This window comes from Loxodonta africana, chromosome 21 (genome assembly GCF_030014295.1).
Source record: "Loxodonta africana isolate mLoxAfr1 chromosome 21, mLoxAfr1.hap2, whole genome shotgun sequence".
Taxonomy (NCBI): Eukaryota; Metazoa; Chordata; class Mammalia; order Proboscidea; family Elephantidae; genus Loxodonta; species Loxodonta africana.
This window is the reverse complement of record NC_087362.1, coordinates 33,973,903-33,998,878: the sequence shown is the minus strand read 5'-3', so window position 1 is coordinate 33,998,878 and position 24,976 is coordinate 33,973,903. Positions and strand designations below refer to the sequence as shown.

General features: G+C 42.7%; 1 protein-coding gene across 1 annotated transcript in view; it reads right to left on the bottom strand.

Annotated features, from left to right (window-relative positions):
• The window catches only part of MBTPS1 (membrane bound transcription factor peptidase, site 1), a 55,149-nt gene extending 32,258 nt beyond the window's left edge, over nt 1–22,891 (bottom strand). The window contains exons 1-6 of the mRNA XM_003418082.4: nt 22,740–22,891; nt 8,803–9,288; nt 7,836–8,093; nt 3,695–3,898; nt 1,887–1,997; nt 1,447–1,556 (exon numbers count right to left, since the gene is read on the bottom strand). Coding sequence (XP_003418130.2) covers nt 1,447–1,556; nt 1,887–1,997; nt 3,695–3,898; nt 7,836–8,093; nt 8,803–8,971 — 852 coding nt within the window. The 5' untranslated portion in view covers nt 8,972–9,288; nt 22,740–22,891. The remainder of the gene's footprint in view (nt 1–1,446; nt 1,557–1,886; nt 1,998–3,694; nt 3,899–7,835; nt 8,094–8,802; nt 9,289–22,739) is intronic.
• Nucleotides 22,892–24,976: the final 2,085 nt, after the last annotated feature.

The following is a 24,976-nucleotide window of genomic DNA, read 5'->3' as shown; positions in this document are numbered from 1 at the left end:
ACTACACCAGAAACTGTAAGTCCTTGGAGAATGAGCTGTGTTGAGGGTGGTCTTCCTTCTATGCTTAAAGCACAGCTTTTTATCTTAACATACACCTTCCTAAGTAAAGCCCCGGACTTCCAGCTGCCCTCTGACGAGAAGGTCTGTCCTAAGACACTTACATGAAGTTAAGCATCCTTAATTAGTCTAATGTATTTGTCTAGTAGTCTTTGCTCCTAAATAGACTGAAGGATAAATTGCATCGCCTTTTCAAAAGTTACTTCATGGATTATTTCTCTGATGTTAATTTCCTCCTAGTTTCTTTGTAGAAGTCAAATTACTTTGTGCATCACCATTTTTTTTTAATCCAGAATTAAATTTACAGCTTAAGTGGACTAAGTCTAATGATTACGAATTATTTTTGAAAAAGGCTTTTTAAAAAAAGACTATAGGACAATGGAACTATTTTGTAGGACACTGTAATGGCGGACTCGTGACATTAAGTATTTGTCCAAACCCACAGGACTGTACAACACAAAGAGTGAACCCTAACGTAAACTATGATGTATGAGTTAATAATGACGTGTCAACGTTAGCTCATCGACGGTAACAAGCACACCACACAAACAGAATGCAAGGCATCAATAATGTAAGAAACAGTGTGCAGGGTTACATGGGAACTTGCTACGCTTTCCGCACAATTTCTCTGTAAAACAAAACCTGCTCTAAAACGTAAAGTCCATTAAAAAAAAAACAAGGCTACATATTTATATTTGCTTGTATATACAAAAAATGTTACAGGGAGGAGGTATAAGAAATGACTAACAATACCCCTCAGGAGATGTGCGGAACTAAGGTAAGATTCTGCTGGATGGGGAACAGGGCTGGGAGACTTGTCATTATATTGTCTTCTGATATTTTTGAACTTTGTACTACCTATTCAAGAAATAAAATTTGTAAGTAACTATTAAGACCCTCCCTCTTTTTTGTAAATATGAAGAGTCAGGGAGACAAAGCTCTGAAAGTCACAGTACCAAAAATGACACTAGGTGCTAGGGATACACACAGCTATAAAACAGCCCCTGCTTTCAAAGCAGTCACAATTCAATAGGGGCAGTAAATACAAGCATGCAATGTTTCTGTCCCGAAGAAAGTACAAGAAATGTGCCCCAGACATGATATGTAGAAGCCCTGGGCAGTCTGAGGTACAAGAAAACCAGGCAGGCTCGCTGCACACAGGAACCTGGGGGCAGGGAGTCGGGCTCAAGACTGGCTGAGGAAACGGGTGGTGGGAATAGGGCAGCCACATGGAGGGGACGGCAGCGAGGCTACACTTGTGGGACTGAGCAGCAGCTTAGCAGTGCTGACGTGTGCCACTTGTAAACAGGTGTTATGTTTTCTCATGTTTTTACTTTTCAAACTTCAGTATCAATTCTTTCTAAGTTCCACAGTTCTTAAATCACCTACCTGGTTATTGGTAAAGACCCTGAATATATGAAGTTCTGCATCAGGAGCAAATCCCTGGCATTCCCTCATACTGGCTATCACACCCGCCACAAATGTGCCGTGGCCCAACCCTACATAAGGAAAAAGAAACATAAAGCACAGTAGATAATGTATGTCAGGACAAAACTTTTCAAATCAATTCAAGGCAACTCCACCCTCAGGGTCCTGGGTGAGGGGTCCCTGTGCCTCTCCCTTGTCTCCACTCAGAGCCCAAGGTCCAGCCACGCCTACTTCCTTCAACAGCAACATTCTCCTCCCCGAGGCATCCTTCTTTCTCTCCTCAAACCCCATTTCCAGATATCCTCAGAGACCCCGTAACAAAGGGTTGCCATCACAGCTTGTGTGTGTTTGAATGCTCACTGCCACAGACGTGAGGGCACTGCAAGCCCAGTGCAACCCACCATCGTCCAGCGTCCGCTCATTGGTCCAGTTGGTCCTCTCCTTCACATTCTTGAAGTGGGGGTGCTTCTCACTCAGCCCAGTGTCAAAGACAGCCACTCTTACATTAGCACCTTAGCCCAAAAAGAAAGAATGCATAACTGTGTCAGGAGAAATCACAGCCTGGAGTTCCTTCTATAAAATGCATTCCTCCATGAGACCCATGAAGAATACCTCATAGAGTTAGGTCTGAGCTCCAGGTGTTACCATTTGTACGACTCAGGGTACTTCAACAGTCAGCTGGCTGAGCAAGAGGAAGGAAAAGGGGCCAGTGGGGGAAATGCCCTCACTGTGGCTAAACAAGCTTTGGGGTTAAACAAAAAACACATCTGGACGCCCCTCAACTGTCACCACGGCTCCCCAATTCTAGGTCACTCCTGAGGCTGCACGTTGCCAACTACAACCAATATTCCCCTTCTGGGTACATCGGGAGGGGCCAGAAAAGGCCGCTGGTTAAAATGGGTTAGGGACACCTTCTGGCAATTTACACCAGGTATCCATCCACCATCTCCTTAGAAGGTGAAAAGCACAAGCCTACGGAGCAGGACACACAAACAAGGAAAGACAAAACCTTGACGAGGACTGTGGCTTACTCAATGCCATTCATGAACTACAGCAGAGTCTGCGGGAGGGACTGTAGGGAACACACAGGAATAATCACATCCTAAAGAAAGCCACTCTACTATGCTCATAAGGGCTGGGTTATGGGGCCTTTGTCTCTCATCAACACACACACATATCATCATGGATCTATTTCAGATACTAGCCAAAAGCCACCCGCACCAATGTAAAATACAGTCAATCCTGTCAGATCAAGACATTCTAGAAAACAAGATACTTTTATTACTTAACAGCTAACCAATGTAATGAAGCTGATGTCTTTCTGGTATTAGAGTTGTGTTTAAGTACCAATACTACGTTAATCAATTACACTGAGATAACTGTCAAAACGTATTGCTTACTTTTTGAAAATGCACACATAAAATTAAGAACCATTAGGTTTGGGTAGAATAAAAAGTGCTTTTCTGAGGAATAGAGAATTTCTGTTTTGTGAAGTAGTTCTCACCCTAAAAAAAAAGATAAGACCAAAAGACAACCATTGTAATAAAATATCAGTCTACAAGGTGTTAAAAGGTTGAAGTACCTCAGGCATTCTGAAGGGCAGGGGACTAGGGAAATCAAAGGAGAGGTAAGGGTCTCTTCATCAAGGAGACTCTGACTTACATTTAAAAGTCTGGCTCCACCTTAGTTAAAATGGGAATTTCCCGCCATGATCAATCAATAAGGAAAAAAACTTACTGGTTTTAAGTTTTATTCCATTCGATAAGGTCATTAACAGTTTCCTGTTCCCAAACATATGACCAGCAAGTCCTATAGTCAGCTACTTACTCATTTTACATGCATAGCACCAACTACAGGTAACTAGTAAAGATCTTGTTTGAATTGTATTTCTCTCCCTGAGAAATTACAGAACTTAGCTGGACTGCCAATCAACTCTGGCTGTGAGCGGTGGTGTGTTTGCCCATGTCTGTGTTGTTGGGAGAGAAACGCCCTGTAACTCACCCCTTCTAACAGCAAAAGTGTTGACAGCACAGAAGCAGATGCCCAGCAGACCACAAGTCAAAGACAAGGGGCGGTGCCGAATGTCCAGCTCAGCAAATGCTGAGAAGGATGTGGTGCACAGCCCATGTAGCTCTGGTGCCCAGAACTCAACCAGATGGCCCTCCTGGACACGAAACTTGATGCTGCTAAACCAAGTAACAGTACACACCTGTGTATCCCATCTGCCAAAGCACATCGGCCTGCAGGGTTTGGGCAACTTGCCGAGGAATGGCTCTCAGCAGCCGTCTGCTCGAGTGTCTTCCAGTAGCGTGCCAGAATCCAGAGCCCAAGGAGAGACTTGCCCTTCGAAGGGGGCGGGATGATTGCCATTTCTGGCTCCACCTGGTGTCATTGCAGGGCACAAGGGGGTCAGCTAGATCCAAGGAAGAGAAAGATCACAATAGGAGAAGCTCTGTGAGGGAAGACAATCATTCTGATTGTCTTTGAAATCTTATTTGAAGGAGATTGCCTTTGAAATCTTATTTGAAGGAGATTGCCTTTAAAATCTTATTTGAAGGAGAGTAAGATTCTCTTCCTTTTCTCAATGCTAAAAAACCCACTGCCATCAAGTCCATTCCAATCCATAGGATCCTATAGGATAGAGTAGAACTGCTCCACAGGGTTTCGAAGGAACAGCTGGTGGATTCAAACTTCCGACCTTTTGGTTGGCAGTCCAATGCTTAACCAAAGATAGGATATTATTTAGCTGTCATGTCATTCTCAAACAGTTCTTCACCTGGAATTTTCTAACCAATGTAAAGTAGAGAAGAGCCCACACTCTTTAAGAAATAAAGCCAACTGCAATATTACAACTGAAGAAAAACCTGACTTTTCATCAGCAACTTTTTGCTGAACCAGAAGGAAAAAAAAAGTTGAAGAAAAATGGTCATGAAGTAAGCATGAGGTTTTACAGTACCAGATTTCTGGGTCAGGAAAAAGCTATGTTATCCCATTACACATATCTCTGGCCAAACATCAATAGGACCTTTGTCCAATTTTATATTGATTGATATTTTTAATCTGCATATTTCACCTTTCAAAAAGCAATTGTTTTAAAAGAGCTACAAAGGGGTGTGGGTAAATTTTGGGGGTGATGGAACTCTTCTACATCTTGACTTTGACTTTGTTGCTGGATACACAGCTGTATGCTTTTGTCAAAACTTGCCAAACTGTGCGCTAAAAAGTTTTAAATTAAGATTTGTAAACTAAATCTTAATTTAAAAAAAGAGCGGGGGGAAGCAGAAGAAATACAAAGTTTTTTCCCTTTACCTTTCAAAGTACATGCTGTGATGAACAAATAATTCCAATCAGCCTTCAGGAGGACAAATCCGTAACTGCTGAAATTCTGTTTCTGAAGCAAATTACTCTCATTCTACTCCAGCCTTCCCAGGCTACACCCATAAGGGTACAAGGAACGGGAAAAAATATACACTCAAATCCATTCCAGAAGGTAACTACTGTTAGTTCGGTCCAACTGAAATTGTTCTGTACTGAGCTTCCTGTGTTGACTCCGTTGTTAAGTCAACAGCACGGGACAATACTGGAGGCACTAACTGAAGAACAATATTTACAACAAGGGAGGGGTCTGGTCCGCTTTACCTTTCAGATCTGGGCTTCACTCTTTAAGAACAATTTAGACCAAAAGCTAAGAAGTTTCCTGAATACAACCAAACACTTCAAGGGACAGAGTAGCAGGGGCAGAGGTCTGGGGACCATGGTTTCAGGGTATATTTAGGTCAACTGGCATAACAAAGTTTATTAAGAAAACGTTCTGCATCCCACTCTCGTGAGTGCTGTCTCTGGTCTTAAAAGCTAGGGAGCAGCCATCTAAGATGCATCAATTCGTCCCCACCCACCTGGAGCAAAGGAAAATGAAGAACACCAAAGACACAAGGAAAATATTAGCCCAAGGACTCCATCAGCCTTAGACCAGAAGAACTGGATGGTGCCTGGCTCCCAGCAATGGCCACTCTGACAGGGAACACACCAGAGAGTCTCTGGTGCAGCAGCAGCAAAGTGGGCTGCAGAACTCAAATTCTAGTAAAAAGACCAGACTTATGATCTGACTGAGACTGGAAGAACCCTGAAGACATGGCCCCCAGACTCTTTGTTAACCCAGAACTAAAACCATTCCCGAAGCCAACTCTTCAACGATTAGACTGGACTATAAGACACAAAATGATACTCATGAAGAGTGTGCCTCTTACTTCAAGCAGACACATGAGACAAACGGGAAATTAGGGGTGGAAAGGAGGAGTGTTCTGTCACATTATAGAGAGACCAACTAGGGTTACGTAACAATTCATGTATAAATTTTTGTATAAGAACTAACTTGACCGTAACCTTTCACTCTAAGCACAATAAAAAAACAATTTAGAAAAAGTGGAGAGTATTCAAAGGAAACCAATTAAAACGGTGAGGAGACTTGAATCGTGTCATATGAATAGCTGATGAAGGTACTGTGGATTTTTATTAGCCTAGGGAGAAGAAACTGTGAAGAGGGACACCATGGATATCTTCAAATACCCAAAAGAGAGATAACTTCATGGTATCTTTGTTATTATTATTATTATTTTGCTTCATCATTTGTTTTTAATTTTATTGTGCTTTAGGTGAAAGTTTACAGCTTAAGTTAGTTCCTCATTCAAAAATTTATATACATACTGTTTTGTGACACTGGTCTCTTCAAAATACCTTTAAACACTGCCTTGTGGAAAACAGGTTAGGTTTGCCTTTTGGCCCTCCTGGATAGAGGCAACAGGTGGGATCGAGAATGAGACAGGCTTCAACCCAAAATAAAGCAAAACTTTCTAACAATAAGAGCCATAGAAATAATCAGCATTTAATGTCTACTTACGACATACTAAAAACTCTGCTAAGCTCTCATCATAGGCGTTACTTCATTTTTTCTTCATAGGAACCCTATGAGGTAGGTATTATCTCCACTGTATGGATAAGAAAATAGAAGCTTAAGGAAAAAGAGCCACTCATCACTCAAGGGCACAGCTAACTATAAGAAACACGGAGTCTGTCAAAAAGCATCGTGTTTCCTTGTGGTGGGATCAAGCACAGTATATGACAACCACATGGAGAGACGGTGTAGAAAGGACCCCAGCCACGATACTCTGATTCCTGTGCTAAAATTAGGCATCTCCATGTTTCCTAAAATATTCTAAAGCTCTTTAAGGTAAAAATAGAAAAGAAAAAGCACAATGTACATATTTAGCTAATTGGACAAAATCTGATCTGTTTTTATCTTCCTGGTTTCTTTTGAGATTATTGTTTTTGGAGGAGAAAATACAAAACATCAACTAGCAGAAAAGGTTCTGAAGAAGTCAGACACCTGGATTCTACAGCTGACCCAAGAACTAGCTTGTCAGAGTAGGCAAATTATTTAATCTTTTCCCTTATGTTTTCTTTTTTTTAATGTAGCAAAACCTCAGAGGCTCTCAGGCCTACTATATGACAGGCAAAGCAAGGAGAGCAAAACTTAATTTCCTTTTCTTCCCAATGAAAGAAATGATAGTACACAATAATAAAACTAGCAGTTTGTTAGCCTGGTTTTCCCAAATAGGGAAAAAAAAGTCCTTTGGTAATCCATATGCTTTGGGAAACATCATGTAATAAATGTGCAATTTATTATTTCAGCATAAACTCTACCTTACCAAGCCCAAGTTGTACTGAGGTAGAAAAGAATGAGCCCTCAAGCTGAAAACAGCACCATCAAAATCCTTCCATCCTCACTCTGCACAGCTGATGACTTAAATAAACCCAACTGAGATGTAAGGAGACCTGAAACCATGTCATGAAGCAGTGAGGAAGTTAAATGAAACCCAAGGAAAAGATGCTCTGCAAGAGTGCCTTCAACAAAGAATAAAAACACATTGCCAGAAGTAATATGCCAGGAAAGAGAAAATGCCAAGTCCCTGTTTCCCAGAAAGTGAAGGGGGGTCACACCCTCAAGGCATGAAGGCTCTGAGAGTAACTTGGGTAAAAGGCACTTCCAAACAACGACCATTGCCGTCCCCTACTGCAAACCTTCAGGTTTTCTTCTACCAGCATAACATTAAGTCTCATTTAAGAAAAAAATTCTTGCCAAGAAAATATTCACTGAAACCAGAAGAAGGGATATCAGCGTTCACTGTGCTCTTTTCAACTATGCTGCCAGTTTGAAAATTTTTCAAAATAAAGAGCTGGGGATGGAGGGACTGTCCTGTGTGAACATGTGCATTCTGTCTCCGACTCAAAGTGCAACGGAGGTGATACAGATTCAGGAGTGACAGAGATCCACCGGCAGTCGCAATACTCACACTCTGCGTACTTGAGGGAACGAAAGACTTTCCGCTGGGGTGTGACGCGTTTGATGTTTGGGTGATCTTCAAGTGTCAGCAGCCCCGCTTTCTGCTTTTCTTTTATCTGAATCACCTCAAAATCACTAGGGTAGTCACTGGATGGGTTGTTGCGTGGTATAATTCTCCAGTTGTCTATTTCACTGCTCTTTAGGGCACTTGAAATAAATGAATTTCGAGCTTTGGCTGTAAAGTATCCATTGAAAGCCACGATATATTCTAAAACCAACGACCACAAATAAAAGTAAGAATTTGTGTGCATATACTACAGTATATCTAATTGAAAACTTCACTGTTTAAAATAAAATTTATTTCAAAGTAAACCTCATAAATCATAAAACCCAAAGTGAAAAAAGAGCAAAAACAAGTCATTAGTTTAAATGCCTTGCACAGCAGTTTGCAGAGTGTGGACTTTAAAATGGTCTATGTGAATCCCCTGATCAAACCCAGTACATAGACTACCTCACTCAAAATCAGACACCTTTGCTGTTTTCACAAAAGCAGATATTAACAGAAGTTTGAATGTACAGCAAAGAGATTTCTCTAAGTTTTTCAAAAAAGAATTCAGAAAAATAACTACTCAGCTGGTTCCATTTTACTGAAAACAACGACAAAATGCCAGAGTGGATTATGAGTCTATTTGTTTAGTTATTTATTCCAAACCTCTCATCTTCACCAGCTACAAGGGCACCTCTTCTGGGAATCACACTGTCAATAAATAATTCAGAATATCAGTTTTCTTGTCTCACTTAAGCTAACTCTATCAGGAAACAACATACATAAGCAGAGTTAACATCCATGTGCTGGGCCCTCATGCCATTTGAAATTTACTGTAGAAACAGAATGTTCTTGGGCAAAATTTAATTGTTTAAAGTATTAAAAAAAAAAACAAAAACAAGGGTCCTAACATTCAAAACTGTATCATTACCATATTCCACGACTGTCGAAGAGAATTCCACCTTCAGAGTCAGGTGGGAACAGCCAGGGCACGGGGCCTTCTCAAAAGGTTTCTTTTCCAGTCTGTCACCCAGATGTTTCTTCCCACAGAGCAAAACCACGAGCAGAAGCAGCCAGATGTTGACAAGCTTCATGGTCATGAGTGGATATGATTAGAAAATCACATAAATTCAAATCGCACTGTTTGCTTCCTTGATTATAAGTTAATTTTTGTTCCAGCTAAAAGCTGAAACATTACTGATCAGCCATCTTGCAGTCTTGTCCAACGTAAATAAAAGTGAAATTTCATGGCCTTTTGTGGTCTGGCCTGAAGAGAGGTTTTCATTTCTTTCTTCGCTTCTTCTCCATTTTGGGTATCACGCTCCTCTCACTCTGGCCGACACTACTGAGTCCTATACTCCATTTGTACCACGGAACCAAGGTCCAACGGAGGCGATCGATCGCTCTATAAGCCAATCTACAGAACAAAACACAGCACATACAGCAACTAGTGGCACTTTGACACAGCCAGGTTTGATTTAGGGATACTTACAGTTTAAGTTCCAACTGCCATTGAGTCCACTCTGATTCCCCACGACCCCATGTGCGTCAGAGTAGAATTGAGCTCCACAGGGTTTGCAATGGCTGATTTTTTGGAATTACATTGCCAGGCCTTTCTTCAGACAGCCTCTGGATGGACTTGAACTTTCTACCTTTTTCAGTTAGCAGCCAAGTACATTAACCATTTATATCACCCAGGGACACTATTTAGGTAAGAGGGTCAAAAGCCTACCCCAGGAAATGTATAACAAAACCACAAAATATCTAAATATTTCATTTTTATTTAACTATACCTTGCCTCTTTCATGGGCAAGGGCAGCTTTAAGGCAGCTTCAAAAATGAAAAGGATAAAAAAATGAAGAAAATGGAAAAAAACTAAGGACAACTAAATAAGACCAGGAACAGTAAACACAATGGCCCAGAGCATCCTAGTAGCCAAACAGAAGAAGGAACCATAATCCCAGGGCCTATTTTACTTGGATTTCATACTTTTACATTTCCTATCATTTCCAACTCTTCATCTCCAGCACATTTCCCCAATTGGACTTGTATTCCCCATAAGTGACATCAATTTTTCAGGTAGAAGCTTGGAACATACATGCTTCCTTTCTCAGTGAAATTACTACATAAGGGCAAACTGATTCTCACACAAGTTACATATCTCATACCTTCTCGAAGAGACACTGTGCTTTAAAATTATCTCACACTACACCTCTTCAGATGTCAAAATATTTTCTGCCAGTTTCATGAAAAGGGTTTTTTCTGTCATTCAAATGATTTTACCTGATGCCTCAAACTTAAAAGAAACCTGGCCAGTTAAATATGTTATAAAACCAGATTAAATCCATAGTGGAAGTGACACGAGAGAGAGGACAGTTGTAAGCTAAGCTACAGCTAAAGAAAAATATTATCTCAGTATTATATTACATGTGGGTACAGATAACTCTCAAAATACCTGGATGGAGGAAAACCTGTCATTTTTCCTAGTGGAAAATCAGAGCAGCAGTGAAAAAACAACACTGGCTGATGCATGCTCAGGAAAGTCAGCCTCTAGACAGATCGGGGAAGGCCTTAGAAGTTAGAGAAAGTGTGTAAGTTTTTATTTAGTGAGGGAAAGAAAGCCCTTGGATCATTCCAAGCAGGGAAATGACCTCTGGTTTCCAGGTAGAAGGGGGGCAGGATCAGAAGTGGGGGACCAACTGGAAGGCTCCTGTAAGTAAGCAATCTGGGGGTGAGACGACAGTGGCTTGGACCAGGGCAGGGCCAGAGGAGAGGGGAGGGGGTCAGATCACGGCTATGAAGACAGACTTGGCAGAATTTACTGATGAACCAGATGTGGGGAGTGGGGGTGCACGTGAGAAGTTAAAGTGTCTTGACCAAACAACTGGACAAATGGACCTTGCCCTGAGATGCAGAAGACGGCAGGAAAACAGCTAGTGTGGTTCCACTGGCAGAGCTGAGTTTTGAACACATTAAATTTCAGATGAGCGTTGGCACTGGGGGGACATGGTTAGGGCAGCATCCTAGGGAATCAGTTCCTTTTCTTTTGTGAGGAGAAAGGAGGCAGAAGGGAACAGGAGGGTTAAAAAGAAATCAAAATCAGTGGGAAAGAATTTCCATGGGAAGGGTAGTCAACTGAGACAACGAGGTTAGTCATTAAAAGGTCCACTGACCCCTTCCAGAAAAGCACTCTGTTGGTGGGGAGTAAGCTGGCTTGCCACACAGCACCCTCCGTGCCCAGCAATTCCAGCCAACCTGCTCCATCTAAAGCCCACCGGTTGCCGTAAGGAGACACCCTCAAGTATAAAACCCCATAGGAATAAACAAGAAGGCTGAAAATGATGGGCACAAGGAGGCACTTCCCTGTTCTGTTTGGATCTGGTTGACCCAATTAGGGTCTTAAAAGGAGAACCAAAATCCAGGCTCGAAGAGGACATTCTTTTGAAGAACCTATGTGCCTCATAAAAATTATGGCAACGCATCCTGAGGTTTCTATGGTCTCCCAATTCTAGAATAAGGAGGCTTCATAATATAAATTTCTTGAGGAAAACAAAAACAGCACACAGGGGCTGGAGGCTCAGTGAACACTCTGGGCACGGGGTGGGCGAGGCCTGCCACTCCTGCCCAGCTCGACACTCCTGGGCCAGTGTGTTCTAAAGCTCCCCGGTCCCCACCGACTTGTCTACAGGGGCTTTAAAAACACACATCTCACATTCTAGCATCAAATATATTTATTCACCTGTGTCAATGATTGGTCATTTGTGGTTCTTCTATATAATGTAAACCTAGCGAGCATTTTCTCTAAGACAGGCTCACCATCTCGTGGCAAGCAGCTAAGCAGCAGCCCAGACAGCATGTGTATACACAGACTCACACAACACATACACAAAAGGAAAAAAAAATTTTTTTAAAGAGTTCCAACTTTTCCTTTTCTTCTTCCCTCCTGAATGATTTAGCTGAGGACAGGAGGTAGGCATCCAGTGGAGAGCCACAGTGACCTAATATGGGGTGTTGAGGCCTGAGCAAGGTGAGGAGGGGGGACACCTTGGTGAGGGGTGTCAGACCCTGAGTGAGGTGAAGAAGGCACTACACAGACAATAGAATGATGGCAGTGATGACAAAGGGACATCTGATTACAAGGGGAAATGTTTTGACCAAATAAATAAAATACTCTGAGGATAATGGGAGCCAGGTTTCTCACTGTTAGAGAGGCAGGTCACACATATGAAAAGGGAAAAAAAACTGAGGGAACCACGCAGTATCAGACTGAAACTGGAAGTACAGTGTGAAACTCATGGCTTTCAACATATAGACAGATGTAGAAATATACACAAATGTGTATATGCATGTGTGTGCATACATGCATACACACATCTAAACATACATTCACAGCTATATACACACAAACAGGTATTTCCTAGCTCTGTCTAGTGAAAGAACACAGGAGCAATGACATCCCAATAGCAGTGAGCACATCTAGTGCCCAGAGCTAGTTTTCTATATACCCTTCTCCACTAAAAGAAACCAGGCTCCTTGGAGAAAGGCTGGGCAAGATAAGAACAAGATGAACCCAAAACATGTTCTCATGCTGGAAAGCAAAGAGGTGCTCAAAAGAACCACGGGGGTGTGTCAAAAGAACACAGAAGCCAGTGTGACAGGCCTGCACTGGCCAAATCTGGGACAACTTGAGCATCAAAATAAATAAAAGTAATGGATCCTGAGACAATGAATAAAGGAAACTGTGAGTCCACAATGATAAAAATAAATAAAATGAAAGTTTGAAGAATGGAATATTTACATAGTCTCAAAATGGTTCCCAACAAATTACAAAGGGAAATTACAAAGGTAAAAAGAGTAACTCTGCAGTGGAGAAACTTAACCAAGCGACCACAGTCACCAGCAGTAAGACACGTGCAATCATGTCCACCTGGATGGATGTTCTGAAAAGAATCAGCAACACTTCTGTGAAGCTGCTGCACGGCCTGAAGAGAATCATGAGGCGGCATCGGATGAATCCAGACTGAGGGACATTCTACAAAATAACTAGCCTAGAATCCTCAACAGTACCAGGGTATCAGAAGCCAAGGAATGACAGGGATACTGCCCCAGACTGAAGGAGACTCAAGAGACACAAGAGCTAAATACATCTCTTGATTCAGAACGGGACCCATGTGCTATGAGGGACATCACCGAAACAATTCAAAAGCACAGATAGAGCATGACTATGGATTAGCAGTAAGTGAGGTACCAATATTAATTTCTTGATTTTGACAGCTGTGCTGTGCTTACATGCAAAGGGCCTTGCTTATAGGAAGGACCCACTAAGCATTTCCTGGGCCATTAGGTCAGAAACTTACTCTCGAATAGTTCAGGAGAAAAAGTTTTTTTTTAATAATTTTTATTGTGCTATAAGTGAAAGTTTACAAATTAAGTTAGTCTCTCACACAAAAACCCATATAAACCTTGCTACACACTCCCAATTACTCTCCCCCTAGTGAGACAACCCACTCTCTCCCTCCATTCTCTTTTCGTGTCCATTTCGCCAGCTTCTAATCCCCTCCACCCTCTCATCTCCCCTCCAGGCAGGAGATGCCAACATAGTCTAAAGGGTCCACCTGATCCAAGAAGCTCACTCCTTACCAGCATCCCTCTCCAACCCATTGTCCAGTCCAATCCATGTCTGAAGAGCTGGCTTCGGGAATGGTTCCTGTCCGGGGCCAAAAGAAGGTCTGGGGGCCATGACCACCGGGGTCCTTCCAGTCTCAGTCAGACCATTAAGTCTGGTCTTAAGAGAATTTGAGGTCTGTATCCCACTGCTCTTCAGGAGAAAAAGGTTTCATGCCGTACTTGTAACTGTGAGGTTGAGAATGTTTCTAAAATACGCACACAAAAAATGAATAATTCTATACTTAGCTTGAGTTGCCAGGAACGCACTAGGGGGAGAGAGTAAAAATTTTAAATGGGGGAAGGGGCAATGATATCTCTCACATCAGACTTCATGTATGTGCACTATGGTGCGCATAAGCAGACCACACACTGTGTCAACGACTTATCACTGCTAAAGATGATGGCATCTCAACATCCAACAGGCAGGACTGACTTTGTCAGAGTGAAATTAAAAGTATCCCTCATTCTAAGGAACTGACAGAACTTCTGCAAATTCTGAAAAGGTCCAGAGTAAATTTCTGTTAAAATTAACTCTAGTGTTTCTCTGACTTACATCATAAAAATCAAGTAACACTAACTCAAGATGGATCAAAGACCTAAATGCAAAACCTAAAACTATAAAGATCATGGAAGGAAAAAAAAGGGCAAACCTAGGAGCCCTGATTTTTTTTAATTTTACTGTGTTTTAGGTGAAAGCTTACAGCTGAAATTAGTTTCTCATTCAAAAAATTTATACACGATTTGTTTTGTGACGTTAGTTGCAATTCCCGCAATGTGTCAGCACTCTGCCCCTTTCCACCCGGGGTTTTCCCTGTCCATTAGTCCAGGTTTCCTGTCCCTTCCTGCCTTCTCATCTTTGCTTTTGGGTAGGTGTTGCCTATTTGGTCTCATACACTTGACTGAACTAAGCAGCATGTTCCTCACATGTGTTATCATTTGTTTTACAGGCCTGTCTAATCTTTGGCTGAAAGGTGGATTTCAGGAGTGGCTTCATTTCTGAGTTAGCAGGGTGGCCATGGGCCACATTCTCGGGGGTTCCTCCAGTCTCTGTCAGACCAGTAAGTCTGTTCTTTGTGAATTTGAATTTGGTTGTACATTTTTCATCCACTCCATCTGGAACTCTGTATTGTGATCCCTGTCAGAGTGGTCAGTGGTGGTAGCTGGTAATCATCTAGTTCTGGGCTCAGGCTGCTGGAGGCTGTCGTTCATGTGATCCACTAGTCCTTTGCATGAATATTTTCCTTGTGTCTTTGGTTTTCTTTATTCTCCTTTGCTTGAATGTGATGGGACCAAAAGATGTATCTTAGATGGCCGACTGCAAGCTTTTCAGACCCCAGGTGCTACCCACCAAGTAGGATATAGAATGTTTTCTTTATGAACTATGTTGTGCCACCTGACCTAGATGTTGCTGAGACCATGATCCTCAGCCCTCAGCCTCAGTAACTCGGTCCCTCGAGGTGTCTGGATGTGTCTAGGAAGCTTCTTTGACTTTGTCTTGTTCAAATTGTGCTAACTTCCCCTATACTGTGTGCTGTCTTTCCCCTGCTGAACTCTCCTCTCCCTCGTAACCATCAAAGATTTTTTTGTGTGTATGTAAACCTTTTCTTGGGTTTTTATAATAGTGCTCTCATGTAATAACCTGTCCTTGTGTGGTTGACTTATTTCACTAAGCGTAACGCCCTCCAGATTCATCCGCGTTGTGAGATGTCTCCCAGATTCATCACTGTCCTTTACTGTTGTGTAGTATTCCCTTGTGTGTCTGAGCCTTAATCTGTTTATCCATTCATCTGCTGATGGGCACTTAGGTTGTTTCCATCTTTTCACTACTGTGAATGCTGCTGCAATGAACACGGGTGTGCATATGTCTACTCATGTGACAGCTCTTATTTCTCTAGGATATATTCCTAGGAGTGGGATTGCTGGATTGTACGGTGTTTCTATTTCTAGCTTTGTAAGGAGGCGCCGTATCATTTTTCCAAGGTGATTGTATCATTTCACACTCCCACCAGCACTGCTAAGAGTTCCAATCTCCCCATGACCTCTCCAACATTTGGTATTTTGTTTTTTGATTAGTGCCAGTAATGTCAGGGTGAGATGGTATCTCACTGTAGTTCTGATTTGTAATTCTCTAATGGCTAATGATAGCAAGGGTTTCCTCATGTCTGTTAGCTGCCTAAATGTCTTCTTTGGTGAAGTGTCTGCTCATATCCTTTGCCCATTGTTTAACTGCATTATTTGTCTTTTTGCTATTGAGGTGCTGAAGTAGCCTATAGATTTTAGAGATTAGGCCCTTGTCAGATATGTCATAGCCAAAAAATTTTTCCCAGTCTGTAGGTTATCTTTACTGTTTTGGAGACATCTTTTGATGAGCATAGTGTTTTATTTTTAGGAGCTTCCAGTTACCAAGTTTATCTTCTAGTGTTTGTGCATTGTTAGCTATGGTTTGTAGTCTCTTTATGCCATGTATTAGGGCCCCTAGCGTTGTCCCTATTTTTTCTTCCATGATTTTTGTTGTTTTAGGTTTCAGATTTAGGTCTTTGATCCATTTTGAGTTAGTTTTTGTGTATGATTGTAAGGTATGGGTCCTGTTTCATTTTTTTGCAGATGGACAACCAGTTTTGCCAGCACCATTTGTTAAAAAGGCTGTCTTTTCCCCACTTAATGGACTTTGGTCCTTTGTCAAGGATCAGGTGACCACAGGTGGATGGATTTACATCTGGGTTCTCAGTTCTGTTCCATTGGTCTACATGCCTGTTTTTGTACCAGTACCAGGCTGTTTTGACTATCGTAGCTGTATAGCAGGTTCTGAGGTCAGGTAGTGTGAGGCCTCCTACCTTCAAAAATGCTTTACTTATCCAGGGCCTCTTTCCTTCTCATCTGAAGTTGGTGATTCGTTTTTCTATCACGTTAAAGAATGCTGTTGGTATTTGGATCAGGATTGCATTTTATCTGTAGATGGCTTTGGGTAGAACTGACATTTTCACAGTGTCGAGTCTTCCTATCCATGAGCATGGTATGTTTTTACATTTATGTAGGTCTCTTTTGGTTTCTTGAATAGTGTTTCATAGTTTTCTTTGTGTAGGTCTTTAAACCCGCTGCTGTCGAGTCAATTCTGACTCATAGCGACCCAATAAGACAGAGTAGAACTGTCCTATAGAGTTTCCAAGAAGCACCTGGTGGATTCTAACTGCCAACCTTTTTGGTTAGCAGTTGTAGCTCTTAACCACTACACCACCAGCGTTTCCACATAGGTCTTTAGGGGCCCTAATTTATGACATAAATAGACTACCAAACATAATTAAAATGTATAAACAGTAGAAGATAAACTAGACAACTGGGACTTCCTAAGAATTAAACACTTACGTGCATCAAAAGACTTCTCCAAAGAGTAAAAAGAGAACCTACAGACTGGGAAAAAATCGGGCGGAATGACATATCTGATGAGATTAATCTCTTAAAATTCACAGAAAATTTCAACACCTCAACAGCAAAAAGACAATCAGTTTAAAAATCAAGTAACACTTTAAAAGAAAAAAAGCTGCTGGTGAATGTAAAAACCTCTTGTAACATTTCAGAATGGTAATTTACCACTATGTGTTAAAAAGCCTTAAAATGAACATAAAAAACGTGATCTAGCAAATCCAGTAGTAACCAAAACTAACACTTCCTGAGCATTTATTATTATGTGGCAGGCACTAATCTAAGTAATTTGCATGCATTAAATCATTTAATCCTTTCAACAAGCTGTTATTACTTCCATTTTGTGGATGAGAACACTGAGGCTCAGAGTAGTTTAGCACCTTGCATGACGCCAGTGAGCGGCAAAGCTGGGGTGGGAACGCAGCAGGTCTGGCTCGAGGCCATCCCTGTAAGAAGAGAGAGGTTACACTATTTTTCTAAAATCTCCCCTAAGAATTTATCTCAAAGAAGTGTGAATCTGAAAGCATACAATTTGTGTATAAGAATGCATACTGCAAGATTATAATCCAGAAAAATTAGAAACCATCTAACTGTGCAATAAGAGGGAGCCAGGCTAAATAATTATGGTTCATCCATACTATGGAAGGCTATGCAGCAACGTCAAATTATGTTCCTGTGGCTGGCTGAGGTGTCCACTTCCCCCAAAGATGTCCACTTCCTCAGCCCTGGAACCTGTGATCGGTACCCTATATGGCCAAAGGGACTTGGCAGGTATGATTAAGTTCAGGATCTGGAGGTGGGAAGATTAGCCTAGATTGTCTACATGGGCCCAGTGTAATCACAAGGGTCTTTAAAATAGGGAGACAGGAGATCAGAGTACTAGGTAGTACATGTGACTATGGATGGAACCAAGTGGTTGAAGTGATGCAAGGAAGGGGTCACAAGGAATGCAGGAAGCCCCTAAACCAAAAACAAACCAAACCTGTTGCTGTCGAGTCAATTCCGACTCATAGCGGCCCTACAGGACAGAGTAGAACTGCCCGTTAGGGTTTCCAGGGAGCACCTATTGGATTTGAAGTGCCGACCTTTTGGTTGGCAGCCATAGTGCTTAGCCACTACACCGTCAGGTTTCCAGGAAGCCTCTAGAAGCTGAAAAAGACAAGGAAATGGATTCTCCCCTAGAACCTCTGGAAGTTAACGCAGCTCTGCAGACATCCTGACTTTAGCCCAGTGAGACTGATTTTGGATTTCTGACCTCCAGAACTGTAAGACAATCATTTGTGCTGTATTAACCCATTCAGTTTGTGCTAATCTGCTACAGTAGCAAAATGGAAACAAATACATTTCTCAAAGAATACTTAAGAATATGGGAAATACTAATGAAATATTAAGTAAAAAAGTAGTTCATGTACCAAAACAAACCTGCACCTGTCAGGTCAATTCCAGTTCACGGAGGCCTCATGTGTTACAGGGCAGAACTGCTCCACACAGTTATCTTGGCTGTAATAATTTTTTTTTTCTCATTTATTTTGTTGTTGTTGAGTATATAGGCAGCAAAACGTACACCGATTCAACAGTTTCTACGTGTACAATTCAGTGACACTGATCATATTCTCCGAGTTGTGCAACCATTCTCACCCTCCTTTGTTGAGTTGTTCCTCACCCATTAATATAAACTCACTGCCCTCTAAAGTTCCTATCTAATCTCTCAAGTTGCTGTTGTCAATTTGATCTCATCTAGATAGATCTTGTTAGCTGTAATCTTTACAAAAGCAGTTTGCCAGGCCTTTTTTCTGCAGAGCTGCTGGGTGAGTTTAAACTGCTAACAGAATGGTCCAAATTTTGATCATAAAAAAACATGTCTATGTGCATAGGAAAAAAAGTAACACTGAAAAATATACACCAGAATAGTTAACAGTGGTTCTACCTTTCAATGGTAAGGTTACAGGTAGCTATTTTCCTCTGCATTCTATTTATTTTTTAACAAAGAGCATATGTTATTTTTATATTTAATTAAACACTCTCTAACAAACCTTTTAAAATAAATTTCATGGCCATCTAAGATGCATCAATTGGTCTCAACCCACCTGGAGCAAAGGAGAATGAAGAACACCAAAGACACAAGGTAATTATGAGGACAAGAGACAGAAAGAGGCACATAAACCAGAGACTTCATCCACCTGAGACCAGAAGAACTAAGTGGTACCCAGCTACAACCAATCACTGCCCTGACAGGGAACACAACAGAGAACCCCTGAAGGAGCAGGAGAGAGTGGGATGCAGACCTCAACTTCTGGTAAAAAGACCAGACTTAAGGTCTGACCGAGACTAGAAGGACCCCAGGGGTCACGGTCCCCAGACCTTCTGTTAGCCCAAGACAGGAACCATTCCCAAAGCCAACTCTTCAGACAGGGATTAGACTGGACTATGGGATAGAAAATGATACTGGTGTAGAGTGAGCTTCTTGGATCAAGTAGACACATAAGACTACATGGGCAGCTCCTGTCTGGAGAGGAGATGAGAGGGCAGAGGGGGACAGAAGCTGGCCAAATGGACACAAAAATAGAGTGGAGGAAAGGAGTGTGCTGTCTCACGGGGGTGGAGGAAGCAACTAGGAGTATATAGCAAGGTATGTATAAATTTTTGTATGACAGACTGACTTGTAAACTTGCACTTAAAGCACAATAAATTTTTTTTTTTTAATTTCAAAGAAAAAAACATTTTCTGGTAAGACAGTGGGACAAAGATTCAAATATGTAAAGATTTTCTTTTTTTGTACACATAACAGAGCTTACAAGGGAATCTAATTCCTAGGAATCGTTTTCAAAATCCAACTACAGCTACTTTCTTGCCTAAGGAAAAGATACCCTTTGAAAATACTAAGCTTTTAGCTAGTTCATCCCAAAACGGCTTATCATTTGTAATATCACTTATTTGTAGGGCCAGGTTAGAGCTTTACTGGATCCACTAAGTGTTTACTGGATTTAATTTAACTTCTTTATGTAGAAAACTTGGTTTTCTTTCCATGCCAAGGTATACGCATAAAAGATGTATTTCCATAACTATGGATTTTCCGTAAGTATGACTGCACCTCTAACACAGGTGTAATAAATAAATATTTGACATCAAATACTAAATAGAAAAGATACAGCTCAAATCATACATACCAGGAATACCATTTAATGAGATGCACATGTTAAAGGGAGACAAAGTAGAGGAAATGTACTACTTGAGCAAGCAACTAACCTAGCTAAGAGCATTCCTTGCAGCTCAGAGATTCTTCTATTTATAATTTGCATAATAAAAAATATCACTATGATTATAATTTTGGTACCACTGAAATTATTCCTCTGAAAATAAGGAAGATAGTTCAGGTGAGGGAAATGACTTGTATCACCCTATAAACATCTAATTATGCAGATAAGCCTTACTTTTTTGAAGAACTATTACTAAAATAGCTCCAGAGAAGACTCTGATTTGTGCTTAGACCACAGAAGGGGACTACTCAGTTGAATTAAAAATCTGGCTGCAAAAATAGCACTCTGGTAACTAATTACACACTTGGCTCTGTTACCATTGTTTAATAGGCTAACATTTAAGCTGTGCCAGACCATATTATCTTAAAATAAAGGTGTGTTCTTAAGCATGACTGAACCATTTTTTCCAGGATAGTCTGTCTACCAGTAGGTTAAAACCTACAAATTACCCAGCCTGAAGTTGCAACAGTGCCAAGGCTGAAAATCCTTGGTCCATACTGTCTTATATTGCCTATTATTTTGTGAATGTTGCTATTGTCTCTGTTCACTGTGGATTGGAACTGCCAACCTTCTGGTTAGCAGCCAAGCTCCTAACCACTTTCCCACCAGGGCTCCTATCCACCACCAGATTCATAGAAAATGGAATCAAAGAAGATGTGACTTTGAAGGGAATGATCAAAACCTCCTGACAAGATGAATTACCTCTTGATTCTCAGTACACTAGGTGCTTAAAGGCTCTGCAAGCACCGGATTAGAATTTCCCTTTTTTCCACCTATACCACTAACTCTTGATTAGCAGGAATGCCTGGGGAGTGTCATGGAGAGACCTACTGGGCCAGGGTCCAGCTAGATCCCACTCCCAGTTCCAATGAACAACTCCGCTGTCATCTGCATCATACACTGGTGCATAAAATAATATTTTATTTGCAAAAAACACTCTGCATGAATGTATGAAAAACACATAGTATATCCATACAATGGACTATTATTCTGGCTTAAAAAAGAATGAAGTACTAATACTGGCTACAGGGGGTAAGAACCCTGAAAACATTAAGCACAGTGAAAGAACCCAGACACAAAAGACCACATATTCTATGATTCCATCTATGTGAAACAGTCAGAAAAGGCAAATCTAGAGAGACAGAAAGTAGATTAGTGGTTGCCTGCATCTGGGATTGCAAACGGGCATGAGGGATTTTTCAGGGGTGGTAGAAATATCCTAAATGTGGATTGTGGTGACGGTGATGATTGCACAACTCTCTAAATCTACTAGAAATCAATGGATAGTACATCGAAAACAGGTGAATTTCATAGTATGTAAATTATACCACAGTAAAAAGTTCTTAACAATACAAAATTAATACAATAAAAAAGGATTCTGCAGATGAAAAAAAATTGGGAGAGGAATAACTACTCTTCTCCAAGCCCTTCATTTTCATACATGTGCAAACTGAGACCCAGAAGTGAAAGCCAATTACTAGCATTGTTAAGAACCCATCTTCAGAATTCAACTTTGAGGTCTTATTCCACTCAACCTCATTGGGAAGTGTCATTCAGACTCTAAGTAAATGCCAGTATTTACCTTCATTTGTGTAGACACGTAGGCCAAGATTCTCAGGGGCCTCTATCTAAAACAAGCGGTAAACATGCTAATAAAAATTACGCTAAGGATCTACAACAGTCTCAGGTGGTACAAGAATGACAGGACAAAGCAAGATTTTAAAATCCTACAAGTTTCAAACACATTTTGATTCTGAGAGTTAAAAGGAAGCACAGGCCCACCTGGTCCTCAGGCTTCTTAAGTTGCATTTTTAAAAATCAGTAGAGCAATGTGCACCGAGATATGGCAGACAATCACCACGTTCCTTGACCACGAACTCTGCTACAGAAGTTCATTTCAGATCTGATACCAGCACCTCCTGGTGCATACCTAGAACTATGTGTGTTTGGAGACTGAGGGCCAGAGCAGGGCATATCATTCCACCAAGTTAAAGTCTACATTACAAAAAGAAAACAACGAAACTGAGCAATCTATCAGACAGTGTAAACAACATCAGACAGTGCAGACACACAGAAAAGAGCCAGGCAGGGTCTACCCCAAGCTGTAAGTCGTGGTGGAGACTGGCGATGGGGGAGGTAAAGGGGACTATCGCGTTTTTATACGAGATGTATTCATGAAGTACTTCGTGCTTATAAACGCAGATTTTTAATACACGACCCCAAACGTCCCCACCGCCCCGGGCTGCCTGCTGCATCCCGAAGTCATTGCGAAGCCGCTGCCCTGTCGCAGTGCAGAAGGGACTGGGGGACCGAGGCCACTCCGCGCGTCGCAGCCCGAGCCCGGGCCAACGGAGCGTCCGCGGCGGCAAGTGGGAAGTCCCAGCCGGCCGCACCGCCGCCCCTCACCTCCGGGCCTCGCGTGCGGCCGACACACCTGAGCGCTCTGCGGCCGTCGGGAGGGGCGGCGGCGGCGGCCTCCGGGCGCAGGCAGACGGCGGCCCAGCCGTCGGGAGGGCTGACGTACCTGCGGCTGCCTCAAGCACCGGTCCAGTGGGCCCGGGATAACCGAGCCTCCGCCAACAGCACGCCTCGGGTCTCCATTCGGGGCTGTTTACTCCCAACTCTCGCGATACCGCGCGACCCGTGCGGGGAGACCAGCAGCCGGGAGCGCCAGCCCCCGCCGGCCCTGCGTGCCCAGCGTGCCCCGCGCGCCCGGGGCCTGCGTGCGCGCTCCGGGCGCCTACACGCCGCCGGGCTGAGCACTGGGAGAAGGGCTAAGGTCTCGCGGCATTTGCAGGGTGGGGGTGTGGCGAGAGGCGGAGGGGCGTGGCCAACTTCCCCGGAGCGGGTGGCAGTCTGTGAGAAGCCGGGGTTCGAATCCCTCCGCTGGGGATTCACTACGCTTTGGGGCCGGGATCTCGGAAAGCGGCCCAGCTGAGTCCGACCCTGGTGAAACGGACCCCCGTCGCTCGGAGGTCTGCTGGCATTGGCCAGAAACGTGTTGAACCGTCTTTAGTGGAAACTTTTCCTGTGGGCCCCTCTAGGGTGTTTGTATCCAAAGCCAGGTTCACGGTCCTTTCTCCCCAGCCTGGGCATCTCAGAATCCCCAACCCCGCTTAAACCACCTTCCCAAGTACCCAGTCTGGAAGTCTGTCCACCCCTAGTTCTTCCTCATCGCCCAATACCAGGAGTACTCCCAGGTGCAGGGCTAAACACCTTTCCACTCTCCCATAATTAAGCGAAATCACAGGCATCGCTACCTGTGTTACCGAGCAGCAGCTGAGGTGCAGACAGGTGAAGTGGCTGTGAGGATTCGAATTCCGGACAGTCCGACTCCCACCCTAATAGGCTAAACCTCTCCATCCCAAATCCCACCTATGTGACCTTTTAAATATAGAACAGCAGAATACATTGGTCGACAGCCTAGAAGTCATCCCACCTCAGGCACTTTGTGACCTTGGGCAAGTTGTTTCACCTCTTCATACCTCAGCTTCCTCACCCAAAAATAGAGATACTGATACCTAACTCATAAGGGTTAAGTGAAGCATATACATCAAGTACATGTTCAAAAGCGGTGGGGGTTAGTACTTAGACCAACCCGTATCTGATGCTTAAGACTTTCTCCCCCTTCTGAGGTCACGTTCGATTTTATGAACTTTCAGAGATTCTTGACGCTTGTGCATTTGTAAATCCTCAAAGTTAAGCGCTTTCTGCTGTCACCATGTAATGTATTTGATCTTAACTGTGTCATTCTAATTTGGGGTACATTAATTTTGGCCAGGCTTCTTTTAACAGCCCTCAATCACTATGCCAGGGAGCCCTGGTGGTGCTGTGGTTAAGCTCTCTACTGCTAACCGAAAGGTCGGTGGATCGAATCCACCAGCAGCTCCACGGGAGAAAGATGTGGCAGTCTGCTTCCATAAATATTACAGCCTTGGAAACCCTATGGAGCAGTTTTACTCTATACTATAGCATTGCCATGAGTCAGAATTCAACTCAAAGGCAAGGGTTTTTTTTTTTTTAATCGCTATGCCATTGAATTCACAGGTTGACAGTGAGTTGCCAACAGCTGTCATGTGATAGCAAAGCCCCAACACAGAGAAGAGGATGCTGCTGCCAGCTCCTGAAAATGCCTATAAATTGAAGGTGGCTGGGTATGACAGGGAAACCCTGGTGGCGTAGTGGTTAAGTGCTATGACTGCTGACCAAGAGGTTGGCAGTTCGAGTCTGCCAGGCACTCCTTGGAAACTCTATGAGCAGTTCTACTCTGTCCTATAGGGGCGCTCTGAGTCAGGATTGACTCAACAGCAGTGGGTTTGGTTTTTGGGTTTGGGTATGGCAGAGATAAGCTGCTTGGGTATCTACCAAGCAAGACACAGGGAGCTACAGGATCCTGGTCTACCAGTTTTCCACTACTCCAGGGTCTAAAATAACTTGCTAAACTCGCTGCTTCATGGATATAAAGCATTCAGTATTCCATGGGTGGCGGGGGGAACCAAACCCATTGCTGTGGAGTCGATTCCAACTCATAGCAACCCTATAGGACGGAGTAGAACTGCCCCATAGGGTTTCCAAGGAGCATCTGGTGGATGTGAACTGCTGACCTCCTGGTTAGCAGCCTGAGCTCTTAACCACTGTGCCACCATGAGAAGGTAAATCTTTATTCAAAACTAAATGTTTTTTTAAAGCATAACAGCCAAGACAATACTGAGACGCTGATAGACTGGAATTGGTTTTGGAGGACTCAGATTGTCAAGACTA